Source organism: Colias croceus, chromosome Z (genome assembly GCF_905220415.1).
Source record: "Colias croceus chromosome Z, ilColCroc2.1".
Taxonomy (NCBI): domain Eukaryota; kingdom Metazoa; phylum Arthropoda; class Insecta; order Lepidoptera; family Pieridae; genus Colias; species Colias croceus.
Window position 1 is genome coordinate 1,437,029 of NC_059568.1, and position 13,562 is coordinate 1,450,590.

General features: G+C 33.8%; 1 protein-coding gene across 1 annotated transcript in view; it reads right to left on the reverse strand.

Moving 5' to 3' along the window:
- LOC123705321 (dynein axonemal heavy chain 6) overlaps positions 1-13,562 on the reverse strand; it is a gene marked incomplete at its 5' end in the record, with an annotated part of 120,166 nt that overhangs the window by 55,897 nt on the left and 50,707 nt on the right. Inside the window, 3 exons of the mRNA XM_045654061.1 lie at positions 1,303-1,499; positions 2,566-2,655; positions 10,401-10,487. Coding sequence (XP_045510017.1) covers positions 1,303-1,499; positions 2,566-2,655; positions 10,401-10,487 — 374 coding nt within the window. The remainder of the gene's footprint in view (positions 1-1,302; positions 1,500-2,565; positions 2,656-10,400; positions 10,488-13,562) is intronic.

A 13,562-nucleotide genomic window follows, 5' to 3' on the forward strand; every position in this document is an offset into this window, starting at 1 on the left:
TATTTAGACACGCCAGGTCATATAATTTCTTACATTTACAACATTCCATAAATTCAAGGGTAACAATTCGCTTACCGCATCCACTGCACGAAGCGGACGCCGACATCGTTGTATTAGGTATTTAAAATGTACGTTGCGGTTGAGTCGAGTCCAAAGTTCACCGCGCAAGCGATAGGCGCACGCGGGGCGGGACGCTCGGGCGGCGCGACTCAGCTTAGCGGAACGTTGTGCTAGCGATGAATCACCTCGGCCGCTTACCGCGTATTGCAGTGATGAATTGGCCGTTACGAGTTTTGAACGATTGTTTATTTTCTTTGTACTTTAAATATATCTTGACAATTATATAAAAATTTTGCACTGTTCATTAGCCAGAGAAGTTTACTTTATAATTATAGTAAATTTAAGGTAAGAAATTAGATTTACACACTTGAACTTGAATAAAAATCCGACAGCAAATTAGAAAGCGACTAATCTCCGTGACGGTTCACGGCCAGTCAGTCAGTTTTTTTTATATATTATATAAAAAAAAGTAACAAATATTCATCCATCCTCACAAACTTTCGCATTTATAATAAAAGTATGATTACCTACTGTCCCTTATAGTTATCTATTATTTGAGTAATATCAGGTCATCTAAAACTTAAACATTTAATGAAAATAACCAATAATAAACCAGAAACATTTTAATGAAAATAACGTTGCGCACAATCATTCCCAGTAACGTTTTCACTATGCTCCGAGAGAATAATAAAACAAACATGGACGATGCATATTAACATCAGATTCCGAGAATTAAAATGTAATATGCTTTTACAATTATCAGTTTCCACTAGCAATAATATCGGTTCAGAGAAATATCTGTAATCCTCTGCAGTTTCATTTTAAAATAATTGCTTGAAAATTAATATTCGGTAATGATTCGCAATAAATTCCATTTCAATTTTGAGGAAAACTCTCTGTTACAAAACGAAGATTAAAAGTTTTCAGCATAACAATAATGAGTTTTAAAGAAAATTGCTTTGATTTAATACCTTTAATTGACACTTAGAAATAAACTTATTTCACTAATGATTTTAGAAGTAAAGATCACGTTCGAAATGTGGCTAATTAGAGACACATTTTTTTTGAGTTGCCTCTTTTTCGCTCACAATAGTTGAATCATGCTATCTCACTTTGACGTCTAATAGTGTGTGCGTTAGTTTGCCGTTTTTGAAGATCGTTGTGGTGGTAACCTAGTGCCTATATACACCTTTTTACATACAATATAATTAGCCTACACTCAACAGACTACAATTTACTAACTTGGCGCCCAGCAAGATGCACACAGGCTCCATCACGAACCGAACCAAAGCTGGTGGCTTCTGGAATGCCTTCAGCTCGTTTATATCTGCCTTATTGAGCGCCTTGAGCGCGTTCTGGGCAGCTTCCATAGCAGGCATGGCTAGCGCGAGGTCCGCCTTGGCTTCGTCAGCTATCTGCTTCACTTCTTCAGCTTTTACCTATATTTATAGATATATAGAAATGTATGTTAGCAGTACATGTTATGATTTTAAGCACTTATTAAATGACGTTAGGGACAATGACTGTGTTGCGTTTGAAATAACTGGGTTTGAAAAATTTATAATTATAGTTTTGTTATCCAATGTTCCGCTTTCACAACTAGAAATAATGCTTTTAGAAAAATCCATATTATCACTAACTTATCAGATGACTACTATATGGCTGCCAAACATGGGTGTTTACAAACAAAGTAAAACAAAAGATCAGATCAACACAAAGCAGCATGGAGAGAAGCATGCTTAACCTAAGGAAAATATATAAAATTAAAAACACATCAATCCGAGAAAAAACAAATTTAACTGACGCTCTCACACAGGCACTGAAACTCAAGTGGCAATGGGCTGGACACATAAGCCGTTATACTGACGGACGTTGGACATCGGAAACATCACGGTGGAAAGGACCAGAAGGATTGAGGAATGTAGGTAGACCAATCAGACGGTGGTCTGATGACATTGTCAATATAGCTGGGAAAGACTGGGCTTCCTGCGGTAAAGACCGGCATAAGTGGAGGAAGATGGAGGAGGCCTTCACCCAATGTGGGATCCAACACAACAATAATTAATAATACATTAGATATTACCATATTACTAACACATTTTTTTAAATTTTATTTAAATTTTTTCTAAATTGTAACTAACACAAATTAATATTGTAAAACCATCCAAAGTGTGTGGAAATAAAAGGCTTTTTATTATTTATTTTTATTTTATTTATCAGATGACATCTTCATATTATTAATTTGGAAATTTTGTTGCAAATCTATATATATAAAAATGAAATCCGTTTTCCTTGGTCACGGCATCACGCGTGGACGTGTGGACCGATTTCGAAAATTATTTTTTTTATAATATACCTTGAAATACGAGGATAGTTCTTATGGAAAGAAAACACAAACATGTACCACGGGCGAAACCGGGTCGGACCGCTAGTTAAGTAATATAAAAGTAGGTATTAAAGTACACTGAACTACAAAAGGTTTTATTTGAATACAAAGATACAAACTTTAGCCTCAGCTTCATCCTTCATGACAGCCTGCTTCACCTCGTCGGCCGCCTTCTGTTCCACTTTCAGGCGAGCCACTAGCGCCATGCCCTGGCATCAAATTTAGATATATTTACACAATTGTGTTTGGACTTTTTTTATTTGATTTTAAATGAAATTATTTATGCTTTGAAGACGTGATAAGTATTTTTAAAGTCTAAATTCTAAGCTTTGAGAAATCTATGAAAATAGATTCACTTTTATATGAGTCAATTAAATGTGCGAAACGGTTCAATAAAAACACCGAATTCAACTTAAGCATTATAAGTGTAATTCTATAAAATAATTTTGATTGTATCTCAAATCTCAATAGATTACTATCTAACATCAAACTCACAAGCCTTTATGATTTCAAAACAACACCGTATCGATCTCAATAATTAATTGAAACCGCAAAAGCAAAAGGAAAACCGCCATAATCCGGGCAGATACGAGAAATGCATTAAGCTCATTGTAAAATAAGACTACAAAAAGTGTTCATTTGAAACTCAATACCTACATTACGAGATTATCTAACATATTTAATTTTTTATTGGTATTTCTTTGTTCGCTGTACTAATCCATACGAGTATAATGAATCCTATTGTACTTTTTATTAAAGAATGCATTTTTGGTTTTGTTTCCTATATTTTTCAATAGATGGCGCTACTTATTGTAATCGAATACAATTTTCAGTTTCGCACGACGAAACAGAGAGTTGACACTTGTTGAGCAATATTTCGTAAGCAGAGAGCACGTGTAAATTTGCCGCACGTTATGGGAAACATTTTCGTAAGCTTTGTAACGTTGTTCAAGGGCGGTGTGAAATTTATTGTTGTTTTCGTCAATTGGGAAATGTGGGTTGTATAATGTACAGTGTACACATACTTAGTATAAGATCTTTATTAAGCTATTGCATAGCTTCTATCGCCTGCCTGGAGCGCGGGGACCGAATCGAGAAATTAAAAAACAACACGCTCCCCACTCCGACGGGTGGAGGTATGGCTTGAAGGCATAGCATGCAATAGCTTTGCCGCGGCAGTCCCCGAGTGCCACACATCCTATTTTATATTACTAGCTGCTCCGTGCGGTTTAACCCCCGTGGCTCCACTCGTGTTTGTTGTAGTGTGATGATATATAGCCTATAGCCTTCCTCGATAAGTAAGCTATTTAACACCGAAATAATTTTTCAAATCGGACCAGTAGTTCCTGAGATTAGCGCGTTCATACAAAAAAACAAACTCTTCAGCTTTATAATATTATCAGTATAGATAACTTTTTAATTTTTCTTTGTGTATTAAATTGAATCAATCTCTATTCAATCTTTTAAACATTTATTTATTACCTTTATTATGCGAAAGTAACTCTGTCTGTCTATCTGTTACTCAATCACGCCTAAACTACTGAACCAATTTGCATGAAATTTGGTATGGAGATATTTGATACCTGAGAAAGGACAGGCTACCTTTTATTGCGAAATATGTACCACGGGTGAAGCCGGGGAGGACCACTAGTTTATAATATTTAGCATATTATAGTAGCAACTGTTTATAATCAATATACTTTCCATTATTCATAATATTATAACTGCTGCAAGAGGTAAAGTAAAACGTAATAAAACCGCTATGAAAATGCATAATAATATGAACTTATGTTTATAATATCAACTAACCCGCACTAGGCCGACACGGCTGATTATGATAAAGCTTCCTAGAGCTTATGTGCGCCATACGGTGCGTAAATAAATTTTATATTGCGTGTATAAATAGAGTTATTAACCATTATTTCTTTACACTTTATATGAGTTAATAATCTGTCCAAATCAAAAAATAAAACATACTTAGATTTGAAAGCCTATAAATATTCTGTAAGTTAAAGGTACACGTCCGAGATGGGCCGCAGACCGCCAACTGCAACAGCAAACTGCAAGCGACACCACTTGTTTCTATGAACATCTATGAAATTGATTCTAAGCGCGGTGACACTGCTGCCTGCAGATGCAACGCGCAGCGATTCATAGATGTTCATAGAAACAAGTGTTATCGCTTGCAGTTTGCTGTTGCAATTTGCGGTCTGCGGCCCGTCTCGGACTTGTAAGGTACAACAGTACCAATGTCTATTAAAAATATAGGAGATCGCTTTCAAAGCGTAGAGATGAAAAAATTAGAGCCAAACAATCCATTTTAAATATCGCAACGCATAAATATTCATCCATATCAAACAGTGCAATTATTAAGCCTTTCACATTCATTAGTTAGGCTTCCGAACTATTGCTATCTACTTAGCAGTCAGCGGCAAAGGTCTGTAATCGAATAGTCTCATTAAACAACATTCATAGCTCTGGTTTACTATTTTGTCTTATAGCAGTATTATATCCAGTGTGGGAAAATGATGGCGCTATACGTCCTGTATAGCGCTGTCTTTTTTAAAGTGAAACTTTTATTACATCGTCTCAAACTTTTTGGTCTGTGTAGCGCATGTCGCGTGACGCACGATACGTACGATAATTATCGTACACATACGATAATTTTTAGTTAATTGTCTATAGTGTGAAAAAAAAGTTTCACTTTTACCGTGGTTTCATAAAACCACACAACATTTTTTTTTCCACACTGGCTTTAAGACTGATGGTACGGGGACGGGGACTGACGTTCTAGTGCAATGATTGCGTAGGATTCACGAAAACAATACGCACCATTTCATCTTCGTGCGTGGAATCTGCGTGAACAAATAAGCCTCTATTTGTAACGAAAGCACGTTCGAAAACATTTAATATTTCATTTTTCATATAAAAAAAATGATAGTTCTCGTTTATATAAATACAATTACGCAGAAACTAATCAGTGCGAACATAAAGTAACATTTTATCATATTCATATCAAATTTGATTACACATTTCGATGAATAAAATTCAATTCACTATTCTCGTGAATAAAAATGTAACTAGATATTCGTGTCCAATTTTCTACGACAAACGTAGCCAGTGGCTACGGGATTTCGAGCGTAGCGTCCGTAGCGTCCGTTGCGACACAACAAAGATTTGAAAGGAAATTATATTTCATTCAATATGTTTCTATATTTATCCACGTGTTCATGTAAATGAAGCTACAGAATCTTATTTTCGTGTGAACTATAGCCACTCTGAAATAGCTTGAATTTTCAAACGATTTGTCCATATTGATATAACGGATACGTTGCATTGTTGCTTCTTTCCTGACAAGAAAGATTATTATATTATTAATCCTAGTAATAAATCCTTACGTAAATTGTAACAAAGGACGGATGAATGTCTCCTATAACACAGGTTTTTTTCCTAGCATAGGAGACATTGTTCAAAATGTCACAATAAATGTACCACATATTATAGTTATTACATTATGTAAGTTGTCTGTTGTGTTGTAACCATAAAAAAAAAAATAAAAATAAATTAATGAAGCTATACAAATATATTATACTAGATTTCCGCCCGCGGCTTCGCCTGCGCATTCAAAGAAATACCCGCATAGTTCCCGTTCCCGTGGGATTTCCGGGATTGCGTTATTTTCCCGCGATAAAACGTAGCCTATGCTTTCTCGGGTATCAAAATATCTCCATATCAAATTTCATGAAAATTGTGTCAGTAGTTTAGGCGTGATTGAGTAACAGACAGACAGAGTTACTCTCGCATTTATAATATTAAGCATGGATTTTCAAGTGACTTGAAATTTAATTGAATGTTTAAATGATAATAAGGAAAACGATTGGCTTGTAGCTTTCCGTCGATTTATTAAACTCAATACAGGTGTCCTTTCACTGAAGCTACAAAAATGTATCATATTTCCACATAAGATAGCCAATTGGGTTTTGATTGAGTTTGGAAATGATATAAAATCCCTTTGAAGCTTTTTCCCATCAAGTAATAAAATTAAATATTATTAACCGTCCGCGAATTGCCCCTGAAGCTATAAAAATGCAAGGTTATGATTTAAACTCAAACTCAAACGTTTATTTATTCAATTAGACTTCTTCTAGAAGCACTTTTGAAACGTCATTAGTCATTACATATTTTTAACATTTAATTTCTAAATAATTGGCATCCATGTTTATATGCTATATTTTACGATATTTTTTACGGTAAGTTTAAACAGAGTGTGGGCGTAACATGTTTAAAACTGAGATAACAATATTACCAAGAATATGATACAATATTAGCGCAAGCTGAAAATAGTGTAAGTGCTGATTTACACAGGGTCAGTAACTGACTACAAATTCGAGGCAAATCAGTGCTGACCCGAAAAAAAACCTTGTGTAAACAGATTTGAAGTCAGTACAGAGGCTTGAAGTCTATGTAAACATTTAAAGTCAGTCGCGGCGCCGAATTTCGGCGCCGCGACTGACTCGTCTACTGACCCTGTGTAAATCAGCTATAACTCAATAAAGTTTTACTGCTATGAAATATTTGTAGTTTACACACTGTCAAAAACAAGGGTATCAAATGTTTATTAAATCAACGAAATATATTATTGGCTTTACACAATTTTTATAGTTCAAATTTCAATGAACAATTTGTGTTCAATTTCATATTTGATTACGCCTTTTTGTGCGTAAATGTATGAAGTGTTTGTGTCGTTTAGTCCCTTTGTATTGGTAGAAAGAAAGTGTCTCATTCATGCATACAAATTATGTTCTTTAAAGATCACAAAAAGTCAAATACTTATGTATAATTGATTCAAATTGCGTTATCATATATAACCTATTATCCTATGTACATATACTCATACAATATATAAACGTTAAGGCAGAAACTGTACAACTAAACTTTGCAAATCAATAAAATCATACAATATAGATAACATATCATGCAATCGCAAAATCGACAATACACGCTCAATATACTCGTACCTAATTATCTTCTCAAAATCGAATATCTACTCACACACGCACAACTCAGATACTCACATTCAATTTCGTTCTAGTGTGCATCGTTTTCAATAAGCGGCCCCGAAACAGGTCGGGCGGCTGCATCCGCCGGCCATATTGTATACAATTCTATTGCACATTCATATCCGGTCCAATATAGGTGAAGTCCCGTGTCCCCTATGTATCGGGCAGATGCTTTATTCATACATCTGTTTCACTAATCGATTTTCTCAGGGACAAGTAGGTGATCAGCCTTCTGTGCCTGCCAGACCGAGACTTTTTTTTCTTCGCGTCTACCAGGAATCGAACCAAGGTTGGTTCTACGCGACGCGTTAACCACTGTACCAAGGAGGCAGTCCTATATGCGCGTCGATTATCATGGAATATTAAATGCTTTGTAATACGCTCCAGGAAGCCGGGTGTCAAATGATAGAGTATTGCAACTTATGTATATAGGGTTAAGGTGTAATTTACGTTAACAAAGCCGAGTGTTTGTGTTATGTGACGTGATTACAAATAAACAAATTGCTAAGCGTCTTTCTATTAATTTGCTCTAACTGATTTTTTAACTAAAAATAAATGATTAGATTTATAAAGACAATGCGAGAGAATAATACACATGCGTTGAATTCTTATTAATGAAAGAATACATGAAATGCGGTCATATAAGAACCACAACAATAAGAAGCCGACCTACGCTAAGAATGTAAACAATAATAACTGCTTTTATTGCTGACTGTACATATTTAAGTTATAAGAAATTGCTGAGATGATCTATGTAAATAATAATAAAATATTTATGTAGTCCTCACAACATTGGAAAACCAAAAAAATTAAAATATATCAATTATGAATGAGAATAGCATTTTGAGATATATAGTTAGTGCCGAACGAACAAACGACCGAAACGAAGAGAAGTCTGAATGTACGTAATACGTATAAGGCTGGTTGTAGAGCTTGACCGACCATCAGTGCGTACGTCAGTCGCGCTTGTCATATGTATGGAAATTCATATACCGTTCATAGCTAGACCGACCATACGCACGCGTATTGTCATGCGCATTAGTGTCATAGTCATACACATTGTTGATGCGTATCGTCAGGACCGATGGTACGCTCTGATGGTCGGTCAAGCTCTGCAACCAGCCTAACTTCCGAATAACGGCATTAAACTGTATATTTATTATTTTTGAGTCAGGACAACTTGCATATTATTTATTACTAAATAAAATATTATGGTAATTGGGCCAAGTGGTTAGTAAATATGAACATAAAGGTTAGGTGTAATAGGTACTTATTACAATAATTATTTTTTTATTACAGGACGTAGTGCAAATAAATAAATGAATCTTTTATTATTTTTTTTAGCTTTGTAACGATTTGCCACCTGTGGTGTTCTCTAACAACTATGTACTTATTAATTAAATCATCAGACTTGCAAATTCAGAGTTATAGCCCTACGTAATACATAATAATGTATACTTCACAAAGTATAAGCTCGATTTATCGTTGATTTTAATTTGAAATTATTTTCTTTTCGTTTCGTTTGTCTCACTATGAATGTTTTACTTACAATAAATAAAGTTATAAATAAAACTCTGGAATAACGTTTGAGCTCTACAAGTATTTATTAATTATTATTAACGTTCTACGATATGTTTTCCTATATTATACTACAGGTTCATATTTATGCAATAAATGAAAAAAAAAAATAACCTAAACAAAATACCCAACTTAACATGATGAGTAAAGTAGCATGGTTTGTGAGTCTGAGTTATATTAAACATAAAACATATCACGGATGAATTCTAAACAACACGTGACCTCTACACTGACAGCGGTTCGGCAGAACACAGTGGAGTTTAATCGGTAGTCCACTGTTTTTGTAGAAGCCCTAGATAACCCAGAGTACTTTCACCTAACAAAGAATTTTTATTTTTTATTTTTTATTTTTCAAGAATTAAGAAACATAAAAATTAGTTGGAAAATACACGCGCCTCGTAGCGGTTGCGTAGCAATGTACACGTGTAGCCGCGTAGCAGTAATGTTAATTATATTTTACACGCGTAGCTTGAAGCTTCGTAGCCGTGTAGCTGCGTAGCATGTTACAATTTTTCTTGTATTCAGCGCTTTAGTTGTGGCTATTAATAAATTCATAATATCTATTATCCTCTTCGTTCTAGAGTTTGGGCATAAAAATTAAATTTATTACGTAACTGAAACTATCGCTAGTTTAGTGGCCCAACTTGTAGGGCAGTTCGTGACCTCATATACATCATACGCAGTTTGTAAGGTCGGGTATATAATCCCGGCTCTTCTGGCCAATTAATATAATAAACACGAAACTTCGCTTTGTTTGTTTGCGTGTTATGTAATGTAAAACATTATGCACCTAAATTATAAAAGCTTTATGAAGTTTTGTTTAATCGAAAAGAAACATTGTAATTAATCAATAGGAAGGTGTTTTTTTTCTTACTTAAAATCAGTATAGAAATTGAAGATACTTTTGAGAAACCTTACATACCTTTAACTTAAACATAAAGACGATACTGTGAAAATTTCACAAAAAAAATCGTATTAATTATTTTTTTTTATTCTTCCTTGTTATATTATTACTAGCTTTCCGCCCGCGGCTTCGCCCGCGTTTTCAGAGAAAATCCCGCATAGTTCCCTTTCCCGTGGGATTTCCGGGATAAAACCTATCCTATCTCTCAAGTTGGATCGAACTGCACATGGTGTGCGAATTTTATTATAATCGGTTAAGTGGTTCAGGAGTCCATTGAGGACAAACATTGTGACACGAGATTTATATAATTATATTAAATTAGTTTAAAAATTGTTGTGTTGTGCTGATGTGCGTTCTCGCCTGTAACTATACGCTTATCTATATATCTAATACCGCAACTTGTTGAACGAACCTCTTCAGCTTTCTTGGCGAGAATCGGCTCCATGTCTCGCACCTGTTGCTCCATCACGCCCACCACTTCGTACGTCTCGTATAATTTCTGTGGAGTTTATAAAATGCATTAACACAAAAGAAAAATATGTAGTTTAATACTGGCTGAAAATGAAAAAAAAAATAACAAAGCGATGTGTATATTATAGTAGCGGGAATATGCTGGTCGAAAAAAAAATAAGAAAAAAAAAGACAAATGAATTTGAAATTGGAAAACTTCGACATACATAATTACAATCAAGACTAGACAAGCGTTGTTTTAATTTGGTTTTGGTTATAAGAATAAAGACAAGCCCGTTTATTATCGTTGATTATAATTGCTAAAATATTTTCATAAGCATAGAGCGATACTATCACTATAATTTCCTTTCGTTTTACTCAGGACTTTTTTTCGTTCCCATTTTTTAAATTATTATCCTAATCCAAGTTTCAACAAGCTAAAATTATTAAACGGATTTATATCCATTTTAGGATAATGGAGTAAGAAACACGGTTTTGATTAAATATGTCATTATTGGTATTATTGTAGATACAAGGTACAAAAAAAATAAATCAATTAACATGGATGGAAGTTGGAATAGCATCAATAAATATGCATACGTCCATTAGCTCACTACTGCAATAGATACAGTCTGATTGTGACAAGGTAATTATACTGCTAGCTTCCCGCGGCTTTGTTTGCGCGTCCTTCAAGCGACAGCCTTCATAGCACCATTTAGTTCTATTTATAGAATGAAACAAAATTTTTAATTAGAAAAGTCTACGTTCTTCTAGAAGGATCAATGTTTGTGTGCACTCAATTCAAATGTATTTATTGTTTTGAATGTTTTTGCATTTGAAAATTCGAATAAATCTCCAAATTATTTCAAATTAATAAAGATTGAACAATGTTAGTTAATTTAATTCTTCACACAGTAAAGTTTAGTCAATATTGAATTAATATTCTATAACTTGGTAATTTAATATCCTTTACAAATAAGTCGGGCTTGCGCTTTGCTGCAAATGAGAAAGGAATTTCTTTTGTATAAGATTCTTGGAAAAATGTTTTGAAAGTTAATGCTTATTCATGTTAACTTTAATTATTATTAAAACATAGGAAGATGGTGGTTCTTATGAGATTTTGTGAACCTTTTTTTAATTAAGTTCTTTGAATTTTTCGATAATCTACTACCAAAGTATATAAAAATAAGTCGGGTTTTCCTTCCTGATGCTACTACGGAATGCACGAACCGATTTCCACGGTTTTGCATTGGTTGGAAAGGTCTCGGGCTCCGTGAGGTTTATAGCAAAGAAAAGGTGTCTCTGGTGGCGAAACGGAGTTCGCCCGGTTTATTAGTACGCATTTTAATCAACCGAATTTCATACATAAATTAATTAAAATCGACCGAGTGAGGTAAACATAAAATAATTATTCTCGAAATTCTGTTTTGAAAACAAACGTTTATTTTGACAAAAAATTAACATATAGTGCATTTAAAAAAGATACAGGGTGGTTACCATGATGTCTTGTAGCAGTATTATTTGAAAGTGACGGCGCTAGATGACCAATATAGCCTTGTCAGTTTTCCAAACTGGAAATAATACTGCTTAAAAACATCATGGTACGGACAGGAGTTGTTATTATGTGAAGATGCTGTCACATACAGTCTCATACAGTCTATTGTTATCGTTATGTAGGTCAGTGTGGACTTACAGCATGTGTTATTGACATGTTCATTTTATAAAAATAAGGCGATATTACAAAAGCTTTATTTAGGGTACGATTTGATTCCTTACGTATGTTGGTGCTAAATGCTATGAATGGTGATAAAAATGTTAACGAAAGAATATAGGAAAAAATTACGCCATCGTGTCTATAATTTGAGAATGGCAAGACCAACGTTAGTCAGTCCTAGTCCTTTTTTTTGTTGTTTGATATTTCTCACTCAGAAAATCGGAGAAAAAAAATTTGCTGTTTGATAAAAATTTATGAAAAAATTGAATGTTGACGGAAAAGAGGTCATAATATCTTTGTTTTACAAAGGTAATTTTTATAAAATTATTTGTTTGATATTTATAAAATCATTTGTAATCTTCCGCTTGTAGTTTGCGAAAGTGAACAATTAATACTTGTTTCATTGTAACAATGAAAAGCGAAACCACATGTTGAGCTTGACTTTGACTGGCACATTCATCTGTTCCAGATTGAAATTTCCTTGCGGATAGTTATTCAAAGACTAGATTGGGTGAAACTGATTCAAATCTCACAAGAGATAGATTTAACTATTAATATTACATTATAGAGATAGTTTCACCGTTCGTTCGTTAACCTTTTTACAAAAGAAATAAAATTGTTTTTGAAACAATATTTAAAATGGAATTATAAATTTATAAATCGTGGTCGAATTTTTTCTATTCTTTATAAATTTATATTTATAAAGCATTTGAATGCCATAAAAACCAAAAAAATATAAAATGGAATTGTTATTATATTATGTAAATGCAATATCGACGGAATAAATGTGATTAAATTCGATCCAACAATGTGCTATTAATTTTGAAATGGTTTAAAATTGGATTATTGGTCATTTGCTATTGCTTTCTTTAAAAGGTGTTAGGTAATATAAATAAAAAGGACAATGCTTAAGTTCTTTATGAGCTAACTATAATATCTTAATATATATAAAGCTCGTGTCACAATGTTTGTCCTCAATGGACTCCTAAACCACTTAACCGATTATAATAAAAATCACACACTATGTGCAGTTCGATCCAACTTGAGAGATAGGATAGTTTAAATCTCAAATCGTTTTAGAGAAAGCGGGCGAAGCCGCGGGCGGTAAGCTAGTTTTCATATGTAATATATAAAATTTCATACATATATTTGAATGTCCAAAAATAAAATATATGTACTTCTAGTTATTACAAACTATATTTTCATACTATACTCGTTTAAATGTTCTTATTTAAAAGTTTAATATCGAAAAGTCAACACCACAGTAGTGTAGCGCGGGCTTTCGTCGCCTGGGGCCTAATGGAAACACGCCGACCCTTGCTTTTTATAAACTACATAATATCATGTTAAAGTACTTTAAAGAACATTCACGTCATACATCAGAAATGCCCAGGAAAATAAATTATAAAT